The sequence below is a fragment of the Ranitomeya variabilis genome, chromosome 2 (assembly GCF_051348905.1).
Source record: "Ranitomeya variabilis isolate aRanVar5 chromosome 2, aRanVar5.hap1, whole genome shotgun sequence".
Taxonomy (NCBI): Eukaryota; Metazoa; Chordata; class Amphibia; order Anura; family Dendrobatidae; genus Ranitomeya; species Ranitomeya variabilis.
The window spans coordinates 456,241,787-456,269,632 of NC_135233.1; the positions used below are offsets into that span (position 1 = coordinate 456,241,787).

Genomic DNA, 27,846 nt, shown 5'->3' on the forward strand with positions numbered 1-27,846 from the left:
GGTGTATTAAAAATCCATTCTAGGAGATCATCTCATGCTCCAGTGCTACAATAAGGGCAAGTTCTTACATGTATGAGCAAAGAGTATATTCTAGGGCAGTGGTCAGCAACCTTCAGTCCTCCAGCTGCTGGGGGTTGTAGTTTCACAGCAGCCACCGTGGCGCAGGACTGACCTGACTTAACTCCAAGTGCAAAAACTATAAATGAAAAATTTTTTTTCAAAAACAGTCTCGGCTAGCTTAAGAATTCCAGCAGATACTTGATATCTGCCCTATTTATTTTTGCAACATCATCCAATATAATCCTTAAGTACCCTATAAAGGAATAAGAGAAGGGTCCTCGAAAAAAAAAAGGCATCCCACAGGGTGAGAATACACAAAGAGGAGCTGTCACGCCACGAACATCTTCATTCCTATTAAAGTGTTAAAGGCAATCACAGCTTAAGATGCTGTGCAGGCTCAGCAGTGCGGCTGGGATAAAAGCTACTTTCTTTCCCCTCCTCCTTCCCATTCTCTCCTCCCTTCCTCGCTGTGCCCTCCACACCCCCAGGCTTTTCGCTCTTTCAGTTCCCTCTCGCATCTCAGCTCTTCTATTTTACATCCATTCTGCATTGTTTTCCGCTTCCCACCTGGATTGGAAAGGGTGAAAAGATGCCACCCCCCAGAGTCGCGGAATGACGAGGAGGAAAATTTGGCTGATCCAAGGAGCGATCCGAGCAGAAAAGGGTCTACAATCTTTTCGTCGTCTTATATGATCACATTTTTTTAATTTCTTCATTCGAAGGGTTTTTGTTTTTTCATTTTATGTATAAAAGCAAGAAATCCCAAAAAGGAGAAGGATCTGATACGATGGGTCCAACATCCTTAGATGCTTCTCTCTTGTGCGACTTCAATTTCGACCTTTCGTATTTTTCACTTTCCAGTCTGGATTTTAACCCGTACGACGAGAGCTGCAGTATTTCTGGATTTCTGGCTGCTATGATATGTCTCACGAATGTCTTTGCTTGATCTTTTGGGTCCTGATAAATCCTACATGTACCTGATTGAAATCGATGAAGATATGCCCAACCGGCTTTGCCAGCCATTTAACCCTACAGATTACGATCTCTTTTTATTACAAAATATATGAAATGAGTGCATCTGTTTTGCTGCCTCCTCGTCTCTGGACCCTGGGACTCAGTGAGCAGATGGATTTTCTTCCCCAGGATTTACCTTGGAAACATGCTAGTCCTACTTTTATATCATATCCCGCTTGCTCTGTGACTTGCTGACCATAAACCTCACCGCCTATATGAGGAATCTATATTGCAAGCCAAGAAGAATCTCTGATGGGTTAACACATCTCCGGAGGAGGAATTAGGCCACTCGGAAAATATAGATGCCACTAGAATAAAACCGTTTTCTGTGTGGATCTTCTAAGGGCTCATGACAAGGGTCAAAAACGACCCCCAAACCATTTGGGAAATAATGGGGCTGTGTCATAGGATTGGTCCAGCACAAAAGGTCCCATCTCTCCTGTGGGATCTGTCAGAGGGACCGAGAGAGAGAGGACTGCAGTGAAGAAACCAGTAGACTGTGAAAAAAAGAAGGGTTTCCAGTATTAAAAAAAAAAAAAAAAGATCCCGAAAAAAACCCTCAAGCCCCTGGAAATGCCCTACCCAACCCAGATGCCAAGCACAAAAGGCCAGAAGGGCAAACGAACAGTCACAACGGAGGGAGACGAGTGAGGAAAGGAGGAACACGCAGGTATTCGAGAAGGAAGTGGGAAAGAATACAGAATTATTGGCTGCTTACTGTAATGAATGTATGTGATGTGTATGTGAAGGCGAAACCTCCATCCCGTGTGTCCCCCGCCTGGGTACATGGCCATATAATCGAGGCAATAAAAGATGTGTGTGTGCATGGCTCCGGGTAGTAGAATATATGCTGGATGAGTGGCAGACACTAGACTGTTGACATAGAAACTGATTAGAAATTATGAGAATTGGATAAATGACTGAGAAGAGACATAGATATCAAAATGATGGGGGGGACCTGCTGCAGACCACCTACAGCAGACCCAGGGGTGAGGAAAGGGGGTCACTAAAGTTTGGGAACTACATAGAGGTGCTAGAAAGCTGAAATAGCAGTGATATTAAGGAGCAGAAACCAGTGGGAACTCTCACGATCTGTGGAGAACGCCCTGACATATGTGACTCATAACAACTCAACCAATAAATCATTATATTAACCCAGCCCCCAGATATACATCTGCCCGCAACCCACCACTGGCCGGCTCTAATCACTCGATATCACAGGCATCTGTACTGGTGGGAATAAGAGGAAAAAGGGGGGAAATCTAGTGGTGAAGAGCGGCTGGACCAGACATGGAGTCTACTCTCACCTATAGATAGTGCTCACATCAGTATGCACTGTGACACTTATGTCAGCACTGCAGCAATACTATCCAGAGGAGGAAAAAAAGAAAATCAATAGACAAAAAAAACAAACAACTGCTGTCCGGGGTCACTGCCAATGAGACTGAAACAATCTGAGAAAATACAGAGTGCATTTTTTATGTGGGTGGGCATAAGTGTGTGTATATTTTTGTGTGTATGTATGAAATTGTGCGCATGCATGTGTATATATATATATATATATATATATATATATATATATATATATGTGTATGTATGTGAGCGTGCGCGTATGCATGTGTATATATTTGTGTGTGTAGAAGCGTGCGCCTATGCATGTGTATACATTATATTTGTGTGTATGTATATTAGCGTGCACGTATATATAATTGTGTGTGTATATATGAGTTAATGTTTGTGAATGTATACCTGCATGCATTTCTAATGTGTTTGTGCATAAATGTGTGAGTCTATGCTCGTGTGTGTGTGTATCCATATGAAAGTCTATGCATGTGTTTACATGTGTTTTTGTGTGTGTATATATAATGTGCGCGGATGTATGTATATACATATATAATGTATTTGTGTATATAAATTACATGCATGCTTCCTAATCACACCAATTCCTTGTGTTTCATGGTAGCATGTACTAAGAAAAGATGACACTGTATATTAGAAATCATACAATTTTAATAGGGAAGGAGTTTCTAGTACAATTATATCACAAGTGACTGTTTTGCACTGCAGGGCCGTTCAAGTCTGAGGAGAAGTGAGGACACTGTTTCACCTGACTGCCAAGTCCTATAGTGGAGGCTACAGCCAGTTTTGCAGGCACCTGTCAGTAGGAGCTTTTGCTGGAGCCTGTCAGTAGGAGCTTTTGCTGGAGCCTGTCAGTAGGAGGTGCTGCATCTCATCAGACTATGTAGAGAGAGATAATGGTAGGACGGTTGGCTATAATGACAATTGAATCAGATTAATATTTCATTATTCCGACACTGGGAAGCTTTTACAGATGCCTATCCTTGTTAGCGGTGGCCTGTAAAACTACTTTTGGAATTCACCGCCCACTTCTGTTGCGTCACAGTTACAACACCAAAACCCCCTTTGATTGACAAATAATTTGAGCCTGGTAGGTTCCTCAACCCCTCCATTCGTTCTCCTCACTTCTCAACTGAGGATCTTGTCTACTGGTTGTCAAGGATGGTGTCCAGCTTTTACTGATGGTACTGTTTTCACAGGAGAAGCTTAGCCACCATTTGCTAAGCAGCAAGGAAGCAGATAAAGTCTAGTCTGTAGGCATGGTGGGCGAAGGGACTAGAGAATGGATCTTATACAACAAAGATTCATCACCCCTCTACGTTAACAAGGTCCATTTGGGCCTTAAAATCTGTCCATACCTATCAAAGATTCAATGCAACAAGATGTTGTAGAGGTTTTATCCTGAAGGTATCATTTCACTGACAAGTCAATGGTTACATAATTCCTTCATTACAGAGTATCAGATATAGGAAATCAAACCTCAAGGCTCTTCACCCAAAAGCAGATGCTGCATAAGACGTTTCTGTCCTTGTATCTCGCATGGAGAAGTATTAGCTGTATGGCCATGATCCACAAGCCCCAGGGCGGTCTTCTGTGGCGGCCTTCCTTCACTAAAACCATGAATTCACAGATCCAATAATTACGGTACTTCTATTTTTTTTTTGCAAAGGGAATTTTAATAGATCTACAAAAGGTGACCACAGACCTTCAGTATGGGTCGCCCAAACAAACTAGTTTAGCATTGGTGTACTCGCATGCATCGCATAGTAGTCCATTATATCTTGGCACAACCCTCCAGAGCGTTTGCACAATATTGAAGTCCAGGAACCAGACGTTCTCCTCCAGAGTCACTTTATTATTAACAATATACACAGAAAAAATCTTACATGTGACGTTTCGGCCACACAGGGCCTTTATCAAGCCATAAAAATAAGAGGAGTGAATTGGTTCCTAGATTTTTACACTAGTTTAGCCGTCAAGTTCTTGCTCTCGACTAGAGATAAGAAAATTAATTCAAGGGGCCCTGGTCCAACCATCACGTCCGTATTATTTGGCCACTGGACGGGAGTCTGCGCCTCCTACCCGCCGGCATCCCTGATGTAACTTTTGATTAGTAGGCTTGGTAAAACATCTTGTGTGCGTTGCACTGCAACAACGACGTTTCACCGGGCCTACAAATGAGGAGAGGAGTCGGGGATACTGACAGGTAGGGGAAGGTTCACAGGAATCACATCCGGTGGCCAAGGAATACAAACGTGGAGGCAGGACCAGGGTCGATGGCTCATCTATACTGAGCATGCATGTACTGGAGAGTAAGCAGCTGATGGACACTTCAGGAGGCAGCTTACCTCCATGAAATGAAAAAATAAATCAACCGTCAAAAGAAAGAAGTCCAATACCTTCACCCAACATCTGTTGGAGAAAAGACAGGAGACAGGTTATGCCAATGGATCCTACAAGTCAGCCATACAAATGAGATATTTCTCTGTGGATCATCGGCAGATCTAGCTCAAATTAGTAGCACCGGTCGTTAATCTTATGCACATAATAATCACACAGATTGAATATTTTATTTCGATCTATCGATGGTCTACAGATAAATATCTAAATTTTAGGGCCACCAAACATCTAAGAAAAAAATAAGGGGATGGGTTGATAGATGGATTATTCCTTACCCCGAATTATTTTTGGTATCCACTTTGCTCATTACCTTCTTAGCCAAAAACGGCTGGAATAGACATTTTATTTTTTACCAATGAGAGCCCCATTCATTAGGTAGGCCCCCATTACTGGGTATATCACAATGAACCCATGGATATTAATTGGCGTCGGACACACCTCTGATGCATGCACGTGAGATGCTGAAGGTTAGAGACAGATCCAGGGACAGATTGATATTAACCCCGACACTAAGCTCCCGGCGAAGATCTCACTCCCGCCAGGGAGTTTGTATAGATACTAAGATAAAGGGGTCACACTGCTAACTGTCAACCGGAGACAAGAATAGCAGAGAGGAAAAAAAAAGCATCAGAACAGAGAGTGGAGGAAGAGGAAGAATAAATTAGAGCACTGGAAAGAAGAGATGCAACGAAGATGAGAGGCAATGGGAAGCATAGGAGCAGCAACTTTATTCCTAGCGGAAAATATGTAAAAATATACATAGGGGGAGATTTCACCCAGTAGGCACCATCCTGAGGATCTGAATTTTTATACATGAAGATAAAAAGGTTATCGAAGGGATTTTTTTATCTTTAGCAAAAAAACAAAAAGGGCCAAAATTAAAAATAGTTTCAACCAAAAATACAAATAAAGTCCTTGATTTGTCCTTGAAGAATTGTATACATTCCTTAAGTTGCATAGGTTTAATTAATCCATGAAACAACTCTAATCGTAGCTCCTGCAAGGTTATCAACCACATATTCTAGACTTCTAAATGGCAGGAAGACATGGAAATACTCAGGGACAGCCACAATGGAAGTTCAAAAAAAACGAAGAAAAATCAGGATCTAATGTGAAAATGTGACAGAAGGGGGATAGCCTAAACTGATAACTGTCCCAACAGGAAGAGAAAAAGGGGTCTAGGTGCCAGCTACTGGAAGTAGCATTTCTAGCAGTCAATATCCACCTTTTAAAGGGAATCTGTCAATAGATTTTTGCCATCTAATCTGGGAGCATGTGTAGGGGCAGAGATCCCGATTCCAGGGATGTCACTTACTAAGCTGTGTGCTGTAGTTTCAATACAAATATACTTTTATCAGCAGAAGATAATTACTACAAGACTAGGTGTCATGTGCAAGCCAGTCAGGCTAATCTGTGTAACCCCACCCCCCAACACTGATTGGCAGCTTGATGACAATGTACACAGGAAGCAGCCAATCAGTGATGTGGGAGGAGTTATACACAGCTCATCATTTGAGCACTGCTAGATCTAAAGCAGAGAAAACATGGATTCTAGCCAAACTACACCAAGCAGCTCAGTAAGAGATACATTGCTGGAATCGGGGTCTCTGCCTCTACATCATGCTGCTCTCAAATTCCATATCAAAAGCCTGTTGACAGATTCCCTTTAAAAGCCTTGCCACATGACTTGGGAAACAAAGCCATACCAGAATCTCCATAATATGCATTCAGCCATTTCAGTTTTCTTGCTTCTACTCAAAGCGAAGTAGGAGACTATTTGGCTGGGTGAGAGGCCTTAGACAGGGTGAGGATGTCTAATAGATAAACTTTTCCTTTAAAAGACTGTCGATCCAAGGAGTCAAGGCATGGCAATGCATTTTAATAGTATCGGAGGTAACGTAATGTACAAAAAAAAAATAAAAAATAAAAAAACATTTTGTCAATGGGAACATGACTTAAATTCACGTCAGGGTTTCACTTTTTCCAGGTTTTTTTTTTTTTTTTTTAGAAATAAAAGCTGCACTGTGATTGGTAGAGCGGAGAGGTTCGCTGTAAATATGGGTTACAGCTATTTTGCGGCAGTACGAATCAAGTTTAAGGTCAAGTGTTCCCAACCACATCCGTAACCAAACAAGTTCATGCCTGTAGGGCAGAGCCTAACAGAAGAAATCAGCTTGAAGGAGGAGCGAAAGAAAAGACCTGCCTGAAAATAGCTATTGATCTCGCAACAGAAAGATGCAGGATGGAAATTCAATACTATCCAAGTGGGTTCGTGCTGAGGAGAGCCATTATTCCAGCACACTCACATAGCGACAGCAATAGTAGCAGGCACAGAAGAGAAGGTGGTTAAACATTCAGAATTTCTTTTACGTAACCTGCATTGAGAAGTATAGTGACTAAGTGCAATATAATACATTGTATTGACACTGCCTTTAAATGGTAGCCCCAAGAGGGTATTTGATTAAAAAAAAAAGGCTCATTTTATGATGAAGTGAAAATTATGCTAAAGTGCTGTATATTATCTTTAATATAATCTTCGATTTAACTAAATTAGGCTTTATAATTGATTACCTGAGAATGGTTCTTAAAGGCATTGCTATATTGTATGTACAAGGGTATGGAAAGTGAGGCTGCACCCAGTGGCCGGGAGTATGTATAACACATGAATACCCTCCGGTCCTGGCTCAGAAACCAGTGAATCCTTGTAGCGCACGTGTGCGCTGGGGGGAATCATAAGTCTGCAGTCACTCAGACTGCAGACTTATCAATTTGTACAGGACAACCCCAAGTTTACCAAATGGCTCTGACACACTGCTATAGGCTCTCCGTATACTCTCCCCTGCTTATTACCTCATTGGTTTGACCCATAGATGGCCTAGATAACTACCTTGAATACGTCAAAGGGGGTAAAGAACTTGGGTGGGCAGGTGACACTTTTGGCTACACACAAGTGACCTAGAATTTTAAACCAAAGTAATACTGTTTTTGTTTTGCAGACGTTAACACTTCTTCTACCATGGAAAAGTTGGTCTGGGGTGTTCTACTGGTAGGAAGCCTTGTGACCATGGTCCATTCTTGTCCTTTTCATTGTACCTGCCAAAACCTTTCAGAATCACTCAGCACACTCTGCGCTAACAAGGGGCTACTCTACGTGCCGCCCAACATAGACCGCAGGACTGTGGAACTACGGCTGGCGGATAACTTTATTAGGGTGGTGGATCAAGAAGACTTCCTTAACATGACCGGTTTGGTGGACCTCACCTTGTCAAGAAACACAATTGATAATATTCAACCTTATGCCTTTGGTGATCTAGAGAGCTTGAGGTCTTTACATTTAGATGGAAACCGTCTTACTGCCATTCACGAGGAAGCGTTAAGAGGAATGCTCAATCTTCAACATCTCATCATCAATAATAACCAGCTTGTGACAATCCCGGTGGCTACTTTTGATGATTTCCTTTTAACTTTGGAGGACTTGGATTTGTCTTATAATAATCTGATTAGCGTTCCATGGGAGGCGATGCAAAATATGGTTAGTTTACATACGCTCAATCTTGATCACAATCTTATAGACTTTGTAATGGAAGGCACTTTCTCCGAACTCTACAAACTTTCCAGACTGGATATGACATCTAACCGGCTGTATACACTACCTCCAGATGCACTTTTTGTCCGTTCCCAAACTGGAATGGTTAGCCCCACCCCTTATACTTCAACAATTGTGCTAAATTTTGGAGGCAATCCATTCCATTGCAACTGTGAACTCTTATGGTTACGCCGATTAGTACGGGAGGATGACATGGAAACATGCGCGTCTCCTCCACAGCTTGCTGGACGTTATTTTTGGTCAATACCTGAGGAGGAGTTTACGTGTGAGCCCCCACTAATTACTCGTCACACGCATCAGCTTTGGGTGTTAGAAGGCCAAAGGGCAACATTGAAGTGCCGGGCAATTGGTGACCCAGAGCCTGTTATCCATTGGGTGTCACCAGATGATAAAATAATGACAAACTCATCTAGGACAGCTTCCTATCGAAACGGAACCTTAGATATACTAGTTACAACTATCAGGGACGATGGAGCATATACATGTATAGCAATCAATGCTGCTGGGGAATCGACAGCTCAAGTCGACCTTAAAATGATCCCATTGCCACATCGCAACAATGGAACAGTTAGCATATTGAGACAGGACCCTGGGTCTTCTGATATCACCACTTCATCAAAGACATCTATCAATGCTACAGAAGAAAGGAGGGTACCGGACACTGCTGTTGTGGTCACCGATGTCACTTCATCTTCGGCACTGATAAGATGGTACATGAACAGGTCGGCCTATGTAGTGTGGATGTTCCAGGTCCAATATAACTGCACAGCAGATGAGACGCTGGTTTACAGGTAAGAAACTCAAACATCTCATAATATCTATGTTCAAAACTTTTGTAAATTAGGGTAAAAAATTAGGAACGCAATATCTTGCAAGACAGCACCATTAACTGCAGAGCAGAGATCGTAAAACAAATTGTGAATATCGGGTTTATGCAACCTGTGTCTCCATGGTAACAGACTACAAATAAATACTGTGTAGTCTGATCCTGTACTAAACTCCATCCTTTCACCTAACCCCCTGCTTCTTTCTAATATGCACATGTAATGCCGGGAACATATCACATTTTAGCCACACATGTTAATGGCTCCATTGGGGCTTCCAGGTGAAGTCCTTGAAAAATTAGACCTCAATTTTTTTGTTCTGGCTATGCCTTTCCGAGGCGGGTTTAAAAATATGGTCGACTGCACAAAATGAAGTCAGACAGAGCTCAAAGCGACTCTTCTCTGGGCTTTAAAAATAATGGCCCCATCATTGGACATGCCTGAATCCAATTTTTCAGGGCTGTAGACGGAAACCACTGATGTGTACATAGCCTTAGCGTTCCAGGAGGATTGGATAGTAGAAAGGCAATATGGGCGCAGGATTCAGACTGCACACTCATTTTTCTGCCACATTTCTCTGCAAATTTCCAGATAATGCCTTTTTATTTTGCAAAATCTTGATTTAACCACTACAATAAATAGAGGGCTTAAAGAGACTGACACCAGGTTTATGCTGGGCCCAATCTGAGGACAATATGAAGACCACAATTCCATCTGTGTATTACTTGTCGGATTTCCTGCTATAGTTGTCGTAAATCAGGGCAGGAGCCCTCTCCGTTATCAGTGTGTGCTCCCAAATCCCAGATATTCATTGGCAGCTTTTTCCTCTATGAACAGTTTAGGGCAAATGCAAGAGAAGAGAGCCACTCCTACCCGATCGGGAAGCATAAACCTGGTGTCAAATTCTCTTAAAATCAATTGATGCAACTAAACATGTTCTTTTAATTATGTCAATGATTAAAAAGTATTTTAAAGAGTGGGATATACCGTAGTTTTATTGAGGTCCCATTCTGCAGGTTGAAGGCAATCTCAGAAGCATTTATCTGCTGTGGTCGTTAGGTTATATTTTTGGTAGTTGTATATACAATGCTTGAAAAAAATTCTTATTGTTGACAGAAAGTCCTACATGATCCTATATTATATTTTTTGAACTCGTAGAAAAGAGGCTTTAAAAATGACTTCTCATAGATAGAAGCTTTTGGGGACCTTTCTTGGACTTGTCAGCTGATACGCACACTCTAGCATTTCAGAGTACAGTACTCATGGCGCCCATGGTTTAGGTAGCATGAATCAAATAACTGGTTCCCATTGGAGGGATTGTTCCGCAAGAAAAAAAAAAAAAAGGCATATACATTTGGTATACAAAAAATTTCTAATACATGCCGGTTCCACCACCTACATCCAGAAAGGGGATTTCACCAGTCCCCTGTTCTAGCCAGCATCTGACCACCAGTGTGTGTCACTCTCTCCATTCATTACTATGGGAGTACCAAATACGACCAAGAGTATTTGTGCTGCCACCTCTCCACTAACTGCCGGTTGGTAGGGGGACCTCATTCTGGAGCTAGGCCAGGATCACAGAGGTGGGCATCTTTCAGGCATTTATGGCATATCCGATGCCTGTGCCATAAATGCCTCATGAGACAATCGCTTTAAGTTATTAATGCATATATTTTAGGAAATAAAATACTCCATCATCCATGTGATAAAGTCACTGCCCCCACAATACTAGTTAACATTTTTAGCAACTATTTCAACCAGTTGTTATTCACAATTCGACATTGGTCTTCTACATGGTGCATAGAAACATCTGAGTCCTACCATGAAAGTGACATAATCACCAGTTTTTATAAGGACATTAGACTACAGTCAATACCAGAAGATCAGAGAAAAAAAAAAGTTATTGATAACTGTAGAAGGATGAAGCCAGTTCGAAGGCTGAGTAGTTTCCTGAACCACAAGGTGGATCATGATCCTTAAGCTTAAGATGAACGGGAAGAGAAGACTCCGGCACATTGGATTTCCAATGGCCGATCTTTTTATTCTCTGAGAGATAAGCTGCAACAGAGGAGTCTGGTAGAGGATCTCTGGGAGATGAGCTGCCACAGAGGAGTCTGGTAGAGCATCTCTGGGAGATGAGCTGCCACAGAGGATTCTGGTAGAGCATCTCTGGGAGATGAGCTGCCACAGAGGAGTCTGGTAGAGCATCTCTGGGAGATGAGCTGCCACAGAGGAGTCTGGTAGAGCATCTCTGGGAGATGAGCTGCCACAGAGGAGTCTGGTAGAGCATCTCTGGGAGATGAGCTGCCACAGAGGATTCTGGTAGAGCATCTCTGGGAGATGAGCTGCCACAGAGGAGTCTGGTAGAGCATCTCTGGGAGATGAGCTGCCACAGAGGAGTCTGGTAGAGCATCTCTGGGAGATGAGCTGCCACAGAGGAGTCTGGTAGAGCATCTCTGGGAGATGAGCTGCCACAGAGGGGTCTGGTAGAGCATCTCTGAAAGATGAGCTGCAGCAGAGGAGTCTGGTAGAGGATCTCGAGGAGATAAGCTGCGATGAATCTGGTAGAGGATCTCCAATAGAGACTACAAGAGCGCTCAACAGATCAAGCACACCTGTGTATGGAGGAGATGGTGGTGCCTGTTGATCATTTGGCACCTACCCAACGTATATGAGTGGCTTTGTGGTCCGTTGACATTAAAACGAGCGACTCATTTGGCCCGTTCTTCTGGTGATCGGTAGCCTGTCTAGACTGCAATGTGAAAGTGTTCATGGGAACACTCATTCACGATAATCATGCAATGTAAAAGGACCTTTTAGTCTTCGAGCTCTACGAGATAATGAGGATAAATTACGTTAAAGTGGCCAACCATTAAGTATGGAGTAAGGTAAATCCATCATTATTCAGTCAGCACATCAAACCTACATCTAAACTTGATGCTAGTGGTGGTTGTAGTAATTATAGGCCACCTGAAGGAACAATTCTGCCATTACTGAAGTGCACTCAGCTATTTCCAAGCTTAATTGTAAGAGTTTCTGTAGTCAGACAATGATCTACAGTACAGACCAAAAGTTTGGACACACCTTCTCATTTAAAGATTTTTCTGTATTTTCATGACTATGAAAATTGTACATTCACACTGAAGGCATCAAAACTATGAATTAACACATGTGCAATTATATACTTAACAAAACAGTGTGAAACAACTGAAATGATGTCTTATATTCTAGGTTCTTCAAAGTAGCCACCTTTTGCTTTGATGACTGCTTTGCACACTCTTGGCATTCTCTTGATAAGCTTCAAGAGGCAGTCACCGGGAATGGTCTTACAACAATCTTGAAGGAGCTCCCAGAGATGCTTAGCACTTGTTTGCCCTTTTGCTTCACTCTGCGGTCCAGCTCACCCCAAACCATCTCGATTGGGTTCAGGTCTGGTGACTGTGGATCTGGGGTAGCACCGCATCACTCTCCTTCTTGGTCAAATAGCCCTTACACAGCCTGTAGGTGCGTTTTGGGTCATTGTTCTGTTGAAAAATAAATGATGGTCCAACTAAACGCAAACCGGATGGAATAGCATGCCGCTGCAAGATGCTGTAGTAGCCATGCTGGTTTAGTATTCCTTCAATTTTGAATAAATCCCCAACAGTGTGACCAGCAAAGCACCCCCCACACCACCACACCCCCTCCTCCATGCTTCAAGGTGGGATCTGTTCACCTTTTCTGCGTCTCACAAAGACACGGTGGTTGGAACCAAAGATCTCAAATTTGGACTCATCAGACCAAAGCACAGATTTCCACTGGTTTAATGTCCATTCCTTGTGTTCTTTAGCCCAAACAAGTCTCTTCTGCTTATTTCCTGTCCTTAGCAGTGGTTTCCTAGCAGCTATTGTACCATGAAGGCCTGCTGCACATTTGTTGTAGAGATGTGTCTGCTGCTAGAACTCTGTGAGGCATTGACCTAGTCTCTAATCTGAGCTACTGTTAACCTGCGATTTCTGAGGCTGGTGACTTGGATAAACTTATCCTCAGAAGCAGAGGTGACTCTTGGTCTTCCTTTCCTGGGAGGGTCCTCATGTGAGCCAGTTTCTTTGTAGCACTTGATGGTTTTTCCAACTGCAATTTTTCAGACTGACTGACCTTCATTTCTTAAAGTAATGATGGCCACTCGTTTTTCTTTACTTAGCTGCTTTTTTCTTGCCATAATACAAATTTACAAATTCTAACAGTCTATTCAGTAGGACTATCAGCTGTGTATCCACCAGACTTTTGCACAACACAACTGATGGTCCCAACCCCATTTATAAGGCAAGAAATCCCACTTATTAAACCTGGCAGGGCACACCTGTGAAGTGAAAACCATTCCCGGTGGCTACCTCTTGAAGCTCATCAAGAGAATGCCAAGAGTGTGCAAAGCAGTCATCAAAGCAAAAGGTGGCTACTTTGAAAAACCTAGAATATAAGACATAATTTCAGTTGTTTCACACTTTTTTGTAAAGTATATAATTGCACGTGTTAATTCATAGTTTTGATGCCTTCAGTGTGAATGTACAATTTTCATAGTCATGAAAACACAGAAAAATCTTTAAATGAGGTGTGTCCAAACTTTTGGTCTGTACTGTATATCTCAAAAGTAAGTCAACACTGAATGGCTAAAGAGAAGCACAGTTGAAAGGTGTTAAGATTAGACTAGTCAAAATCTTGACGTGACCCCCTGAGAGAGATTGCAAAACAATCACTTTATGCTCAAAATAATGTTGGCCTAAAATGTCTAAAAAAAATGTATAGGAAGCATTTCACTGTCATTTTTTAAAAGAGTAAACTTATATTTAAAATTTCTATTTATTGAGGATTTCCACAGCAAGCAATCTGATCAAGGATGGGTCTAATGACTGTCAACCCCAAATATGAACATTTTCCACATCTATTAAAAAGGGTAAAAAAACATACATACGACCATGCTTCATCTAGCACTGGAGACAGGGCACCGTTGTCCTTGTTTACTACCAAATCATTCATTTTAAGGCATAGCCAATCAATATGGCAAATATGCTTGCAGTGGAAAAAATCCATTCAAAGATCAGAAACCATTCAATGTGACAAATGTGCAACTGGGGAAAATACAAAGGAAGGCACATTTTCCCGAACACTGTAGCCATGCCCTCTAATGATATCAAATGATGGTACCATCTGCTTTCTACAATAGACTGGTCCGGCAGCTATTAAATTGAGAGATTATCACACACGAGAGCAGGGAAGCAAACATCCAGTGTATTAAAGGGACAGCTTGATTCCATACAGAGATAATATGAAGGACACTCTACATGGAAGAATAGCCCCTTGAACCATCTACTGGAAAGGAAAAGGCGATAATCTGCCTCCGTTGGCCATGGACACAAAAGGCATTTTTGCCATTTGTAGAATGAATCTAGATTTTTAAATCAAAAAGATTCTTGGCGATCAACTATAAAAAAAAAAGACAAGTGAATATATATAGCAAGAAGTTATAGGTGTCACTTGTATGGGGAAGAATGGCTATATGTGGACCGATGTCACTATAGGACTATGGAGAAGTACGGAAAAGGACTGAACTAAATAGGAGATTTTAAAAACAAAAATGTTTTTTTTTAGTAAGACAACAAAAAACCTGAACATAGGCAACCAAGTAGTATATACAACATTATAGGTACAATGGATACAAGTGTCAAATTTCAAGTAGTAGACACAGTAGTCAATACCTCCATTACCTATATAGAAAAGTAATACATGTATCCATTTACAAGTATGTGGCAAACCTGCCCTCATCTATTATGAGATGCTCTCTGCACAGTTGCCATAGAGCATATTCCCCAACGAGTGTTTCGCGTGATTAACCTTGCTTCCTCAGGGCGTATATGGCTGGATTTACGCCACAGTTCCGATTTTAGTTATTCCGTTCCGTATTAGGTATAGCATACAGAAACTCATGGCAGGGATGGATCAGATACATGATGGAATCTATCAGCAAACGGACACATTAACTTAAATAGAGATATGTCAGGTTGTCATTAATGGGTCCATCATTTTACCGGGCGCAAACAGTGCAGCATTCAGTGCCGTTTGTCCTGGTAGAATAGAGATTCCATTGCTGATGTAAGATCGGCTAAAGTGTGAGACAGTCTACACTGTTCTAATACCCTCAGGGTTGACAGCAGAGTATAGCTTGGAGGATATCCCAATAATAAGACGTAACTTTTAATATAAATACTGGTTATATTTATTTAATGGTGGTTGTCCATGGTAGGGTCCACTTGGGGCCTGTCCTTGTGAGGACAGGAGTTTTGCAGGGGCATGACAGGGAAGAAAGGGAAGATATCCTACCCCCCCACCCTTACTTTTGGACCACCAATTTCCTGCTCAGGAGACTGAGAAATAAACCGCTACGGTGAAGCGTCCGTCCTCATTGGTGAGACCGAACCAATTTTTATCTTTGAGCACTGGCTCACATGAGCCCTTTACTGTTTTGTTACTGTCTGTGTTTTTTTTGTTGGGTGTCCAGGTTTTAAATTTTATATTAAAAGTTACGTCTTATTATTGGGATATCCTCCAAGCTATACTCTCCTCTATTGCTGATGTAAACCTAGCATAGAGTAGTCTACAAAATAAAAAAAAAAAATTTTGGAACAGATATTCCTCTATAATGAAACTCAAGTTTCACCTTAATGAATTTCCAAACACCTCGGAAAATGTTTGGATCATTGGAATCGCCTTTAATCAAATAGTCTGTCTGCTAGTCTTAAAGTAAGCTCAAATATGTCTGGAAATAACATAACTTTTACTTAATATTGGTAGAACAAATATTGCCACTAGTAAACATACAAACATGAAAATACAAGTTACCAAATATCAGCACCGGCAGTACCTGTTACTTTGTCCGCTCAGTGGACCGTCTCTTCTAGTAACGGGTAAACAATACGTTGTAGTTACAATGTCAAAAGTATCAATAGTGAGTCCATCAAATAAAAAGTTCAGGTCTTATCACTTCCATTGACCTGTGGTAACAAAGAATTCTGGTCCAATAGGCCAATAGTCCAGGGATCAGGTCCTGTCACTTGTAGGCCCGCGTGGGGTGTAATATTACTTATGGACCTCGTCTCGCTATCCCCTTTGTTGTGAAGTAATCCTCACATCTAGCCCTATTAAAGAGTACCTAATTTACCCCTATAACAATATGTACCATCTCAACATGGCATGGTTTTGTCCAAATACTAAGGGGGACTTATTAGGGGTCATTGAGCTCAAGGGTTCTTTAAAAATGTGTCAGCTATATTTGTGGCTGTACCTACAGAATGGTTAACATATAAAGCATGCAGAAACTCCTGCATGTGTTGGTGAGCTAGTATGTATGAAAGCATCCTTGTCTACATGACTTGTAGCCTACATTTTTTAACAATTTTCCCATCTGCAGGCTCTAAGTTTCAGTTGTCTTTGAGCTGGTTGGGTGGAGAATAGCTGCTATGATGTCCCCCTTAAACAGCGCACACACACGAGGGATTACCCATTTTGTTTGTAACACATTTCAGGAGCAGAAACGGTATAGGAGATGATATATAGAAGCCTGGAGCATATTATATAGTACTGAGCTTTCTTGCTGTGAATCCAGAACAGTATTTAGGATATTATACAGTACTGATCTGTGTGGCTGTGAATCCAGTATTGTATAATTTAGGATGTTATACAGTACTGAGCCGTGTGGTTGTGAATCCAGTACTGTATTATTTAGGATGTTATACCGTACTGAGCTCTGTGGCTGTGAATCCAGAACAGTATTTAGAATGTTATACAGTACTGAGCCATGTGGATGTGAATCCAGTACTGTATTATTTAGGATGTTATAAAGTACTGAGTCAGGTGGTTGTGAATCCAGTACTGTATTATTAAGGATGTTATACAGTACTGAGCTCTGTGGCTGTGAATCCAGTACCGTATTATTTAGGATGTTGTACAGTACTGAGCCATGCATTTGTGAATCCAGTACTGTATTATTTAGGATGTTATACAGTACCAAGCTGTGTGGCTGTGTGTGGCTGTGAATCCAGTACTTATTTTTAAAGCAACAGTGATTCCATGCTGCTGTACATGAGAGGGTTTACATACAAAATACATCTGAGTGAATGGCGCCTTTAGGAGGTAGGGGGGAGGGAGATGTGGCTTAGAAGTCTCAAAAGAAGCAAAGAAAAGAAAAGATTTATTGCAAAAGTTTTTTTTTTTTTTTTATCTTGGCTAGAACTATTGATTTACACAAAAAGATTGTTGAAATGATCGTGACGGTTGAAGAGGGTGGACTACACAGTTACATGACAAACTAACGGGCATCACTAGTGCTAATATTTTGAAATTTTTGCATGTAAGTAGTGATGAGCGAATCTGCTCCTATAAGACTATGCTCGTGTGCTAACCGAGTGTTTTTTTGGCGTGCTCGAATATGTTGGAGTCCCTGCGCCTGCATGTCTCGCGGATGTTAGGCAATCCCTGCATGTGTTGCGGCTGTCGAAAAGCCGTGAGACATGCAGCCGCGGGGACTCCAACATATTATTTCAGCACGCCAAAGGTACTCGGTTAGCACACGAGCATGCTCAGATAACACCTTATCCCAGCACGTCTGCGCATCACTATATGTATGTAATTTGGGAACAAAACACTATATGCTCACTCATGTGAAAGTATTTTCACATTCGTATGTTTATTAGTGTCTCTCTCTCCCTATATTAAAGAAGTCTTCACTTTTTTTCCTCTTAACCTCTCCTAATTATGTATGCAATCCGAATGGCTGATCGGATTTCAGGTCATGTGGGCTAGAAGAGGATTGTATCAGCAGTGGAATCTGGAGCCGATTGCCAAGTATTTCAGTTTACTTCCACTGCATTTTATACATAATTAGGAGAAATTACGGAAAAAAAATATAGCTGAGACTTCTTTGAACTGTAATCGTCATTTATATTTTTTATTTTCACAAATCAATAGTACAGGCGAAATTGTTAATGTAATATATTGGAAAAATCAGTTTTTTCTCCAACTGGACTGATCTTTTAACCTGAATATTCTCAATTCAAAGGAAAAATCTGTCTCACAGACTCTCCCATTCCGGAGATAGGAGATGACAGTTGGTGCTCCTAAGGTTCTACGGAGAACTGTAAGGCTATGTGCACACGTTGCGGTTTTTGCTGTGGATCCGCAGCGTTTTTGACGCTGCGGATCCACAGCAGTTTTCCATGCGGTGTACAGTACAATGTTAACCTATGGAAAACAAAAACCGCTGTGCACATGCTGCGGAAAAAAAACGCGTGGAAACGCTGCGGGTTTTTTTCCGCAGCATGTCAATTCTTTGTGCGGAATCCGCAGCGGTTTGACACCTGCTCCATATTAAAAAACCGCAGCAGAATCCACACAAAAACCGCGGTAAAACCGCGATAAATCCGCAGGAAAAACGCAGTGTTTTTGCCCTGCGGATTTATCAAAGTCAGTGCGGAAAAATCCGCACACCAGGACGCAACGTGTGCACATACCCTAACAGTCATTTCAGTAGAATAAGTGTCTACCTCTGGCTCCTCCCCTCTCCATAGAATATTATAAGCACCAAATGTCATTTCCCATCTCAGTAATGGGAAAATCTGTCTTCACTGAATACAGATTTTATTGAGAGTGAAATATCAGTCCAAGAGGTAAAAGAAGCAAAATTCTTAGAGAAGATGAATTACAAAGTTGCTTATTCTATGTGTACTATAGATTTATGAAAAGAAACATTAAAACAAAACATTATGCCTTAAGAGGGTTGTCCACTACTTGGACAAACTCTTCTTGATCAAAATGTTTGGCCCCCATAAAATAATAAAACCTGGACTCCTCTTCTGTCTCGGCACCATTCCCAGTGTCAGAACTCGCTCTCCCCGGGGCTCCCGTGTGGTTGCTGTGACACGTGACGCCGGTGCTGGCACTCACTCTCCCCGAGGCCGTCATGCTATTGATGTGACACATGACGCCAGCGTCGAATCAGTACTAGCGTGACTGTCTCCGCCTTCAGACAAATCAAACAGGAAGAGGAAGTCTCATTTCCTCTTCCTGCTCTTTCCTCTTCCTGCTCAGTTCGACAGGAGGCGGGGACAGTGACACCAGCGCTGATTGGGTGCTGGCGTCATGTGTCACAAGAACGGCGCAACAGCCCCTGGGAGAGCGAGTGTGGAAACCACAGGAACGGCGCCGGCACAGGAGGAGAGTATAGGCATTATTTTAAGGGGGCCATACGAGTGGTATAAGAAGAAGTTGTCCAAGTAGTTAACATCTTCTTTAAGTACGGTGTCTCCCTCTTCCATAGGATATTAAGAGCACCAACCGTCACCTCCTGACTCAGTAATGGGAAAATCTGTCTTCACTAAATACAGATTTTACCAATTAATTGAGAGTAAAAGATCAGTCCAGAAGGAGAAAGAAGCAGAATTCTCTGATAAGATATATTACAAAGTGGCTTCTTTTCATGTGTACTATTGATTTATGAAATAAAAAAAATGAGGGTTATTCTTTTAAGTTAAAGTTATGTTTACTCACGCTGGACAAATGCCTAAAAAAACGATGATCAAGAGTAAGAGAGGAACGATATCTTGTCTAATCGCAAACATTTTTGGGCTCTGTGGATACAGAATATTGCGGGGGGTCTCAGATCTTTCCATTACTGACTCTACATGCTGGCGGTGAGTTGTAATTAATGGTTAGTTATCGTAGCTTTCTAACTTTATACCGGGAGATATGAATATTAAACAACCCCTGTATGCATTGCTAATGGATCCCATTAGACGAGAGGCAAACGTCAGACAGATCTACATTTTCGCATTTCATCTGACGATTCCTTCTCCCAATAACGGGTTCGATTTTTATTGCATCAGCCACACTTTTTTTTTTTTGTGGGCAGGGGGGATAGCTGATCCGGGTTACCGAGCATGGCCAGTTCATTTCAGGGCATGTATCGCACATAGTCTGCAGATCTAATGTCAGCGCTACAGTCTCGAGGGGATAATGGAGCCATATTCTACCGCTCGCGGGAGAGATAGAATAGAATTCTGCCAGTAACAGCCATTTCCCTAAAGATTACCAAATGACGAGACCCAACAGACTTCTGTGTGCGGAGATGAAATGCGGTGATTAGTATAGATTGAAAGGAAAACGATACACGCGGCCCAACAATGCTGCAAACTAATATCTGTCATTTACAAAGAGCAATAACGGCGCACATAAATCTCCAAAGACTTGTTTTACAGCATGATCAATGGTTTTAAGTCAAGGTGATGAAATGAACCCGGTGCAATAATGGAACAGTGAAGGAGTATACTGTGAAATATTTTCGGGACTAACTATAGGCATAAAAATCACATAAGTGCTACATTAAAAGGAATTTTGCCAACACTAGATACTAGTGATGAGTGAACGTGCTCGGATTTGGTGTTATCCTCCATGCTCAGGTGCTAACAGAGTGTCTTCAGCGTGATCGAAAAATATGTTTGAGTACTCACGGCAGCATGTCTCGTGGCTGTTCGACAGCTGCAACACATGCAGGGATTGTCTGTTTGTTAGGTAATCCCTACTCCCTACATGTGATGCGGCTGTCGAACAGCCACGAGACATGCAGCCGTGGGGACTCGAACATATTTTTCGAGCACGTTGAAGTCACTCTGTTAGCACCCGAGCATGGCAGATAACACTTTATCCCAGCACGTCCGCTCATAACTATTAGATACATGATGATACTCCTTGCAGTGTATAGGTGGATTGGTCTTCATGAACTACCGAAATTGCCTAGTCCTGTACTTGGGCAACAACTACTTTATTCTAAACATATACTGTCTGAATGACTGGGCTACAAAATGATCTGACTTAAAGGGATTCTCAGGTCTTAAACTACAAGACCCCAATTACTAAGTAACTGCAGACTTGTGAATCCTCTCATCGCGCACCCTGCATGCTGTGAAGATTCACCAGCGGCGGGAGAGGGTGGTTATGTAATAGCGAGTATGCAATTTGCATACTACCGGTCACATTCCGACTAGACTGCATCCGGCCTTGCTCACTACACTTGTATTGAGCAAATTTGCACCCATCTAGTCGGCACTGGAGAATCCCCACAACACGCAATGTGAGGTTTCACAATTCTGCAGTCACATAGTAATTGGAGACTTGTAGCTTAAGACTGGACAATCCCTTTAAAGGATGCATCAGGTGGCTTTTTTTTTTTTTTTATAATCATCTAAATGCATGTATTTGGGGCTAAAAATATTTTTTACATTTGGGTTTTATAACCAATTGTGCATCATTTGGCTTTTACAGGATCTTTTTGGTTTCCATGCACATTGCTGGCTACAGAATAAGTTTTATGGCTCTTCCAAAAAATCACAATGTGGCCTTATAAAAATGGACATTTATTTATTATGCATTTTTACATCTGCCCCTCTTGGAAATATCATCATGCAAAGGATGCTCCTCCAGGCTCCTTTGAGAATGCAGTAGATATTGGAGCCATCCAGCTGTAATTCCAGTGCTCCTGGGTCAGTCGTAGCGCAGTGACTCAATCGGCTTCCTGCCAGCATAGTTCTGATCTGACCATTTCTGGCAGAGCAAATATTTAGAATACACTCTATACTCCCGTACAGGACTCTACCGAGCCGATTTTATCTTCTGTCATTTTCATCAGTATAGCTACATGTGTAATTTTACATAATTATTAGCTGGTTTCAAGCAGAGCTCAACTATCCTTCACTCCTCCACGGAAGAGTTTGTTAGAACAATGCTGCATAGAGCTGAGCGTTGTGTTTGATGCCAGCTGGAAACAGATCAGTGATGTGAAACTGCAAATGCTGCTTTGTTGATGCATGTGGCAAAAGATAATCCTTTGCCATATTCGACATTTGCTGTTTTGCCTAAATAATCTCTCGGCAGCAGACAACAAATACGGCTCAGCTCTTCACTGCATAATAATTGCAAGGAGAGTTAAAGGGGATTTCCCATAAACAAAATTTATTTTAATCAATAGATCTTGGAATAATAATAATAATAATTTCCACAATTGGATGTGTTTAAATAAAATGTTCCTGTGCTGAGATAATCTTATAAATGTGTCCCTACTGTGTAATGGCTGTGTCTGACCATAGCACAGCTCCTGGGCAGGGGAGGATGCAAGAGAGTATACTGACATTACACCATGGGATCACAAATAATATTTTGAGGTAATTTTTTTTTTGTTTAAACAGGCAAGGAAATGCTTTATTTCACAAAAAGAATCATTTGTGATCCCATTCTGTAACGTCCGTACACTCTTTTGCACGGCCATTACACAGTACACAGCAGGGGTGCATTTATAAGATTATCTCAACACAGGAACTTTTTTTTTTTTCAAACAAACCCAATTGTGGAAATTATTATTCCAAGATGTATTGATTAAAATCAACTTTAAAATTAACTTTGTTTGAGGGAAAAAAAAACTTTATGTTCTGCAGTCTTCTAGAAACCAGATAACAATGATAAAAAAAAAAAAAATAAATAGGCAGTTATACTGATGGAGATGGCAAAAAAATAAAAATTTGTCAGTTATTCTGTACAGGATCATAAACTGATTTAGATTAGATTGATGATAACTCAGTCTAGTCAGGAGAACATATTAGAGGGAGAGTTCTGCAGCACTGAAGAGAAGATGGGTGCTGCTAGGAAATGTAGTTTTAATAGTCTAAATAGAACCATCCATTAAGATATGTAAGAACAATACTTTAACTGAGAATCTTTCAGTGAGCGGGTTCTGATTGAGCGCTTGCAACCGTTATCTACCTTTTCTGAGCTCCTCTCAGAATATTTATAACACCACCAAAGTTCAACTCAACTTTGAAGTGGTCTGTGATCAGGGGGAGATAAGAAAAAGACAGATAAAACAATTACAAAGTCTATCAGAACAAGCTTAAGGTACCGTCACACTCAGCGACGCTGCAGCGATATAGACAACGAGCCGATCGCTGCAGCGTCGCTGTTTAGGTCGCTGGGGAGCTGTCACACAGACAGCTCTCTCCAGCGACCAACGATCAGGGGAACGACTTCGGCATCGTTGAAACTGTCTTTAACGATGCCAAAGTCCCCCTGCAGCACCCGGGTAACCAGGGTAAACATCGGGTTACTAAGCGCAGGGCCGCGCTTAGTAACCCGATATTTACCCTGGTTACCATTGTAAAAGTAAAAAAAAACACTACATACTCACCTTCTGATGTCTGTCACGTCCCCCGGCGTCCACAGGGTTAAACTCTTTCGGCAGGAGCGCTTGCTAATGCTGCGCTGCTGCCGAGAGCTCTTCCTGCACTGAATGTGTCAGCGCCGGCACCCGGCAGTAACAGCGGTGACATCACCGCTGTGCTCTGCTTTACGGCCGGCACTGACAGTCAGTGCAGGGAAGCTCTCGGCAGCAGCGCGTGCATTTAGCAGCGCTCCTGCCGAAAGCAGTTTAACCCTGTGGACGCCTGGCGACATCAGAATGTGAGTATGTAGTGTTTTTGGGTTTTTTTAACTTTTGCAATGGTAACCAGGGTAAATATCGGGTTACTAAGCGCGGCCCTGCACTTAGTAACCCGATATTTACCCTGGTTACCATTGTAAAACATTGCAGGCATCGTTGCTTTTGCTGTCAAACACAACGATACACACTGATCTGACGACTAAATAAAGTTCTGGACTTCTAGCTCCGACCAGCGATATCACAGCAGGATCCAGATCGCTGCTGCGTGTCAAACACAACGAGATCGCTATCCAGGACGCTGCAACGTCACGGATCGCTGTCGTTCTCGTTGTAAAGTCGCTCAGTGTGAAGGTACCTTTACTGATGGGTTCAAAGTCTAATCATTCTGCAGCCAGAAAAACAAACAGCCTTAAAAGCTAAATGGTGCATTTTTTAATTAAACTCAATTTGAAAAACTATTACAAGTCCAAAGTACACGCATTTAAGTGCCAATACCACCCCCCCCCCCCCCCACACACACACACACACAAAAGGTGTCCGTACCCTTTAAAGCATGATCGATGAGTAGTAAAAAAAAAAAAAATCTTTTCGGAGACAATGCCACGCTTGTCCAAGGTTTGGTGTGGTACCTTGAACGTTTTGAATCTACCCAAGCCTCTGTCTGCCCACAATCTGACCATTCATACTTGTTACAAAGCAGATGAGCCGCTGAGAAGAGTTCAATATGGAGAATGGGTGTGATAGTACCCCTGTGCCAGAAGGAAGAGGTTTGTATGTGCAGATACTCTCACTATAGTTAATAGAAGATAAAGAACCAGGCGGTCTTGCATTAGCGAAAGATGCACCATAAATGTCTGACTGATTGATGTCCAGCCACATAGAACCCTCTCATATGCTAATGTTTCCATATCTTCCATTCACCCACCACTGCTATTCAGACATAAAACATCCATGACGGAATAAACCACAGTAAACCAGTCTGAAGATTTATGTTGCATGATGAATAGGGTTTCAGAGAAACTAAAATCTAAAAATGTATAAGGGGAGCAGGGGAAATAGTCCAGGAGGCGGACTTTTTTCTGGATTCTCCCCACCCCTGCTCAACTTGACTAACAGGTTCCTCCCTATAGAAGGAGGGAGCTGCCTCCTTGACTTCTTTTCCCTTTTATTCCTAGTATTCTCTTTGAACTGCAGAGTAAATCCTAGTGTCATTTTTTTTATTTTTAAAAGGGGTTTCCCACTACTGGCCAACCCATGCTTAATGACTTCAGGGCCTCACTGAAAACAAAAACAGTAGATACTCATCTCCCGTTCCATGAAAGGTCGGCATTGCCATTCCCGGCCGGTCACGTGACATTGTCAAGGTTTAGCTGCAGCCAATCAGAGGCCACAGATCAACTGCAGCTCATCAATATTCCGTCAGAGCGGATGTCCACACTGACAAAGTGGTAAAGGCTGCAGTTGTGCAGCAGCCCTTGATTGGCTACAGCAGACACGTGATGATGATGTACAGGGGTTGTCCAGTAGTGGACAACCCCCTTTAGCTGTATTGTAAGCATATTTATTGTAAGTTCATTTAGATGGACATTATGGTCAGAAAGAATAGAATTCTTGAAGGGGTTGTCCAGGTAAGACAGTCGGCACCCCCAACAATTAGAGGACATCTCTAGTAGCGGCATCTGAACAAGGCTGGTCACATCTGGATGCCAGAGCTAATAAAAGCAGATCAATAGTTGTGGTGGGTGTCGGACCCCAACGGCTCTGACTGCAATAAGTCATCAATACTAGATGCCAGGCAAACCCCTTTAAGATTTTTATTTTAACACTAAAATGCATCTTTCACTATTCAGGAAAAATATATATATTTGTACCGTGTTAGCCAGAAGATAAAAAAATATTAAAATTTGACAGTCCTCAGTGGTTGATACCTTTTAATGGCTAACTGAAAAGACGGTAACAAATAGCAAGCTTTCGAGACCGAAAAGACCTAAGTAATATCGAAAGCTTGTTGCCATCTTTTCAGTTAGCCATTAAAAAGGTATCAACCACTGAGGTCTCTCAAATGTTAGTATTTTTCTTTCACTGTACTAAGTTTTGAACAAACTAAAAACTTTACAAACATTTCAGATATTCAAAAGAGTAAGTGAGATTCTATTCTAAACATAATTTTTTTCTTTTTTGCTAAGAGTTAAGTTTTTTTGTTTTTTCTTTCAGGATTCTGCCATCTACAACCAAGCACTTTACCTTGAAGCACCTCGTTTCAGGAGTAGATTACGACCTTTGCATTTTGGCCATTTTTGACGATGTTGCAACCTCACTGGCTGCAACAAAATCCTTGGGTTGCGTCCAGTTTTCTACAGGAGAGGCGTACCCCGACTGTCGGTCATTGCATGCTCATTTTCTGGGAGGCACTTTAACCATCATCATCGGAGGAGTCATTGTTGTGACGTTGTTGGTCTTCACGGTGGTCATGATGGTAAAATACAAGGTATGCAGTACTGCCCATTCAGATATTCCAAAAGTAACTAATGTTTACTCCCAAACCAACGGAAACCAGTTAACGCCCAACGGCATGCTTCTACAGAGCAGAATGAACGATTCAGCCAAAGCTAGTTGTTCCCAGGTGACCTATAAAGAGGATTCTGGAAGGATTGTCCATGGAGTTAAACCTCAACGTAGAAAGGCGAGGCACAGAGAGGGATCGGAAAAAGCTGAGGATAAAACTACGAAAGCGTCAGATCATGAAGGGCCACATTGTGGATCAAGTCCTGAAGAAGGCATAGGTTTTGGTTTCCCAAAAACAAAAAGAAGCTGTTCTGTGGACATGGGGGAAATGGCGACCACCACTTGTTACAGCTACGCCAAGCGGCTGAGTGTTATATGGACAAAGAGGAGCCAATCTGTGCATGGCATGCTTTCACAATGTGGGACGGAGTTACCCAAGGGTAAACCAATGTTATTCACTGGCTCAGATGAGCTGGAAGAAAGTGTTGTGTAGTGGACATCACTATTACTTAACAGTTACACCAACCACCTCTTCGATTAGAGGAAGCACAAAGACTCATATTGGTGAAAAGCACCATAAGACACGTCAATAATGAGCCATGAACAACCATCGTTCCTTATCGTCAAAAAAAGCACTAAACATCCAAATAGACGGCAAAGTGGATAGATTGCCGAGATCTACCACATAACGGAAAACTAAAAATTTTGCAGACCCTAAAGGGAATACTTTGTTTATGGTTGGAAATCGTGGAGTCTTCTGTGGATGTGGTGGCACCTGGTGATTATATGGTTGGATATATTAGGCAAACAATCTGCCAAAGCTCAAAAGCGCGCCCGCGGAATACACGCAAAAGTGAAACGTGAAATGTCCATAAAAAGGGATAGCAAGGTTCAATGCCATCAAACAAACCAACCGGTTCAATGTGTTTCCCGAGAAAAAAAGACTTTCTCCAGTACGGGCACATCCAGAAATTTATTGCCATCTTCTCGACGTACAGATCTGGGTGAATATTGACCAGATGGGTCCACAAAGCCATGGAATATATAATTTACCATAATAAGCTATAAACATTAATTTCTGTTACGTTGCTCAACAAGTAGCTAGTACAGAACCAAACTAGTTCTACTCAAGTCATCGAGCAATGGATCTCCGTGTGTACACCCATGCTTGGCATAATGCATTGTATTGGATCCAAAGTGGAACCTTGTCCTAATTTTTGCCATTAAATCTTCTGCTTTCTCCTGATTTACAGGCAAGTTTACGTTTTCATAAACGCAAAATATCCTACATGGTGAGTTAAAAATGACTGCGGCACTTTAAAAATTCAGATACAAATATCTTTACTCATTGGATTTTTTTTTAATCATTTGCCAATAAAAATAAAAATCAAAGGAAAAATGTGCGAGTGTCTTGAACTGTGGCCGGTGAGTTAGAGTATCTACATTCTTTTTATTCTTTGACCTTATCATGCTTTTATTCTTCTTTCATTTTTCCAAATCTCATTCCATAAAAAAACATGAGCGTTTCTTCAGATTGGTGAGGTTCAGGTGCCGAGCGGACCTTT

General features: G+C 41.8%; 2 protein-coding genes across 4 annotated transcripts in view; one reads left to right on the forward strand and one right to left on the reverse strand.

Annotated features, from left to right (window-relative positions):
* PC (pyruvate carboxylase) overlaps nucleotides 1-27,846 on the reverse strand; it is a 473,285-nt gene that overhangs the window by 30,059 nt on the left and 415,380 nt on the right. The gene's annotated exons all lie outside the window — the stretch shown is intronic.
* LRFN4 (leucine rich repeat and fibronectin type III domain containing 4) lies at nucleotides 513-27,654 on the forward strand. The gene is made up of 3 exons (XM_077287357.1): nucleotides 513-1,744; nucleotides 7,830-9,231; nucleotides 25,991-27,654. Exons 2-3 carry the CDS (start codon nucleotides 7,850-7,852, stop codon nucleotides 26,772-26,774), a joined length of 2,166 nt encoding a protein of 721 aa, XP_077143472.1. The 5' UTR covers nucleotides 513-1,744; nucleotides 7,830-7,849; the 3' UTR covers nucleotides 26,775-27,654.

What these genes read in the sequence shown, in the direction of transcription:
- LRFN4 (XM_077287357.1), top strand. Translation starts at nt 7,850, where the DNA reads ATGGAAAAGTTGGTCTGGGGTGTTCTACTGGTAGGAAGCCTTGTGACC. An exon ending in GATGAGACGCTGGTTTACAG is followed by an intron (nt 9,232 to 25,990) that starts GTAAGAAACTCA and finishes TTTTTCTTTCAG; the next exon opens with GATTCTGCCATCTACAACCA.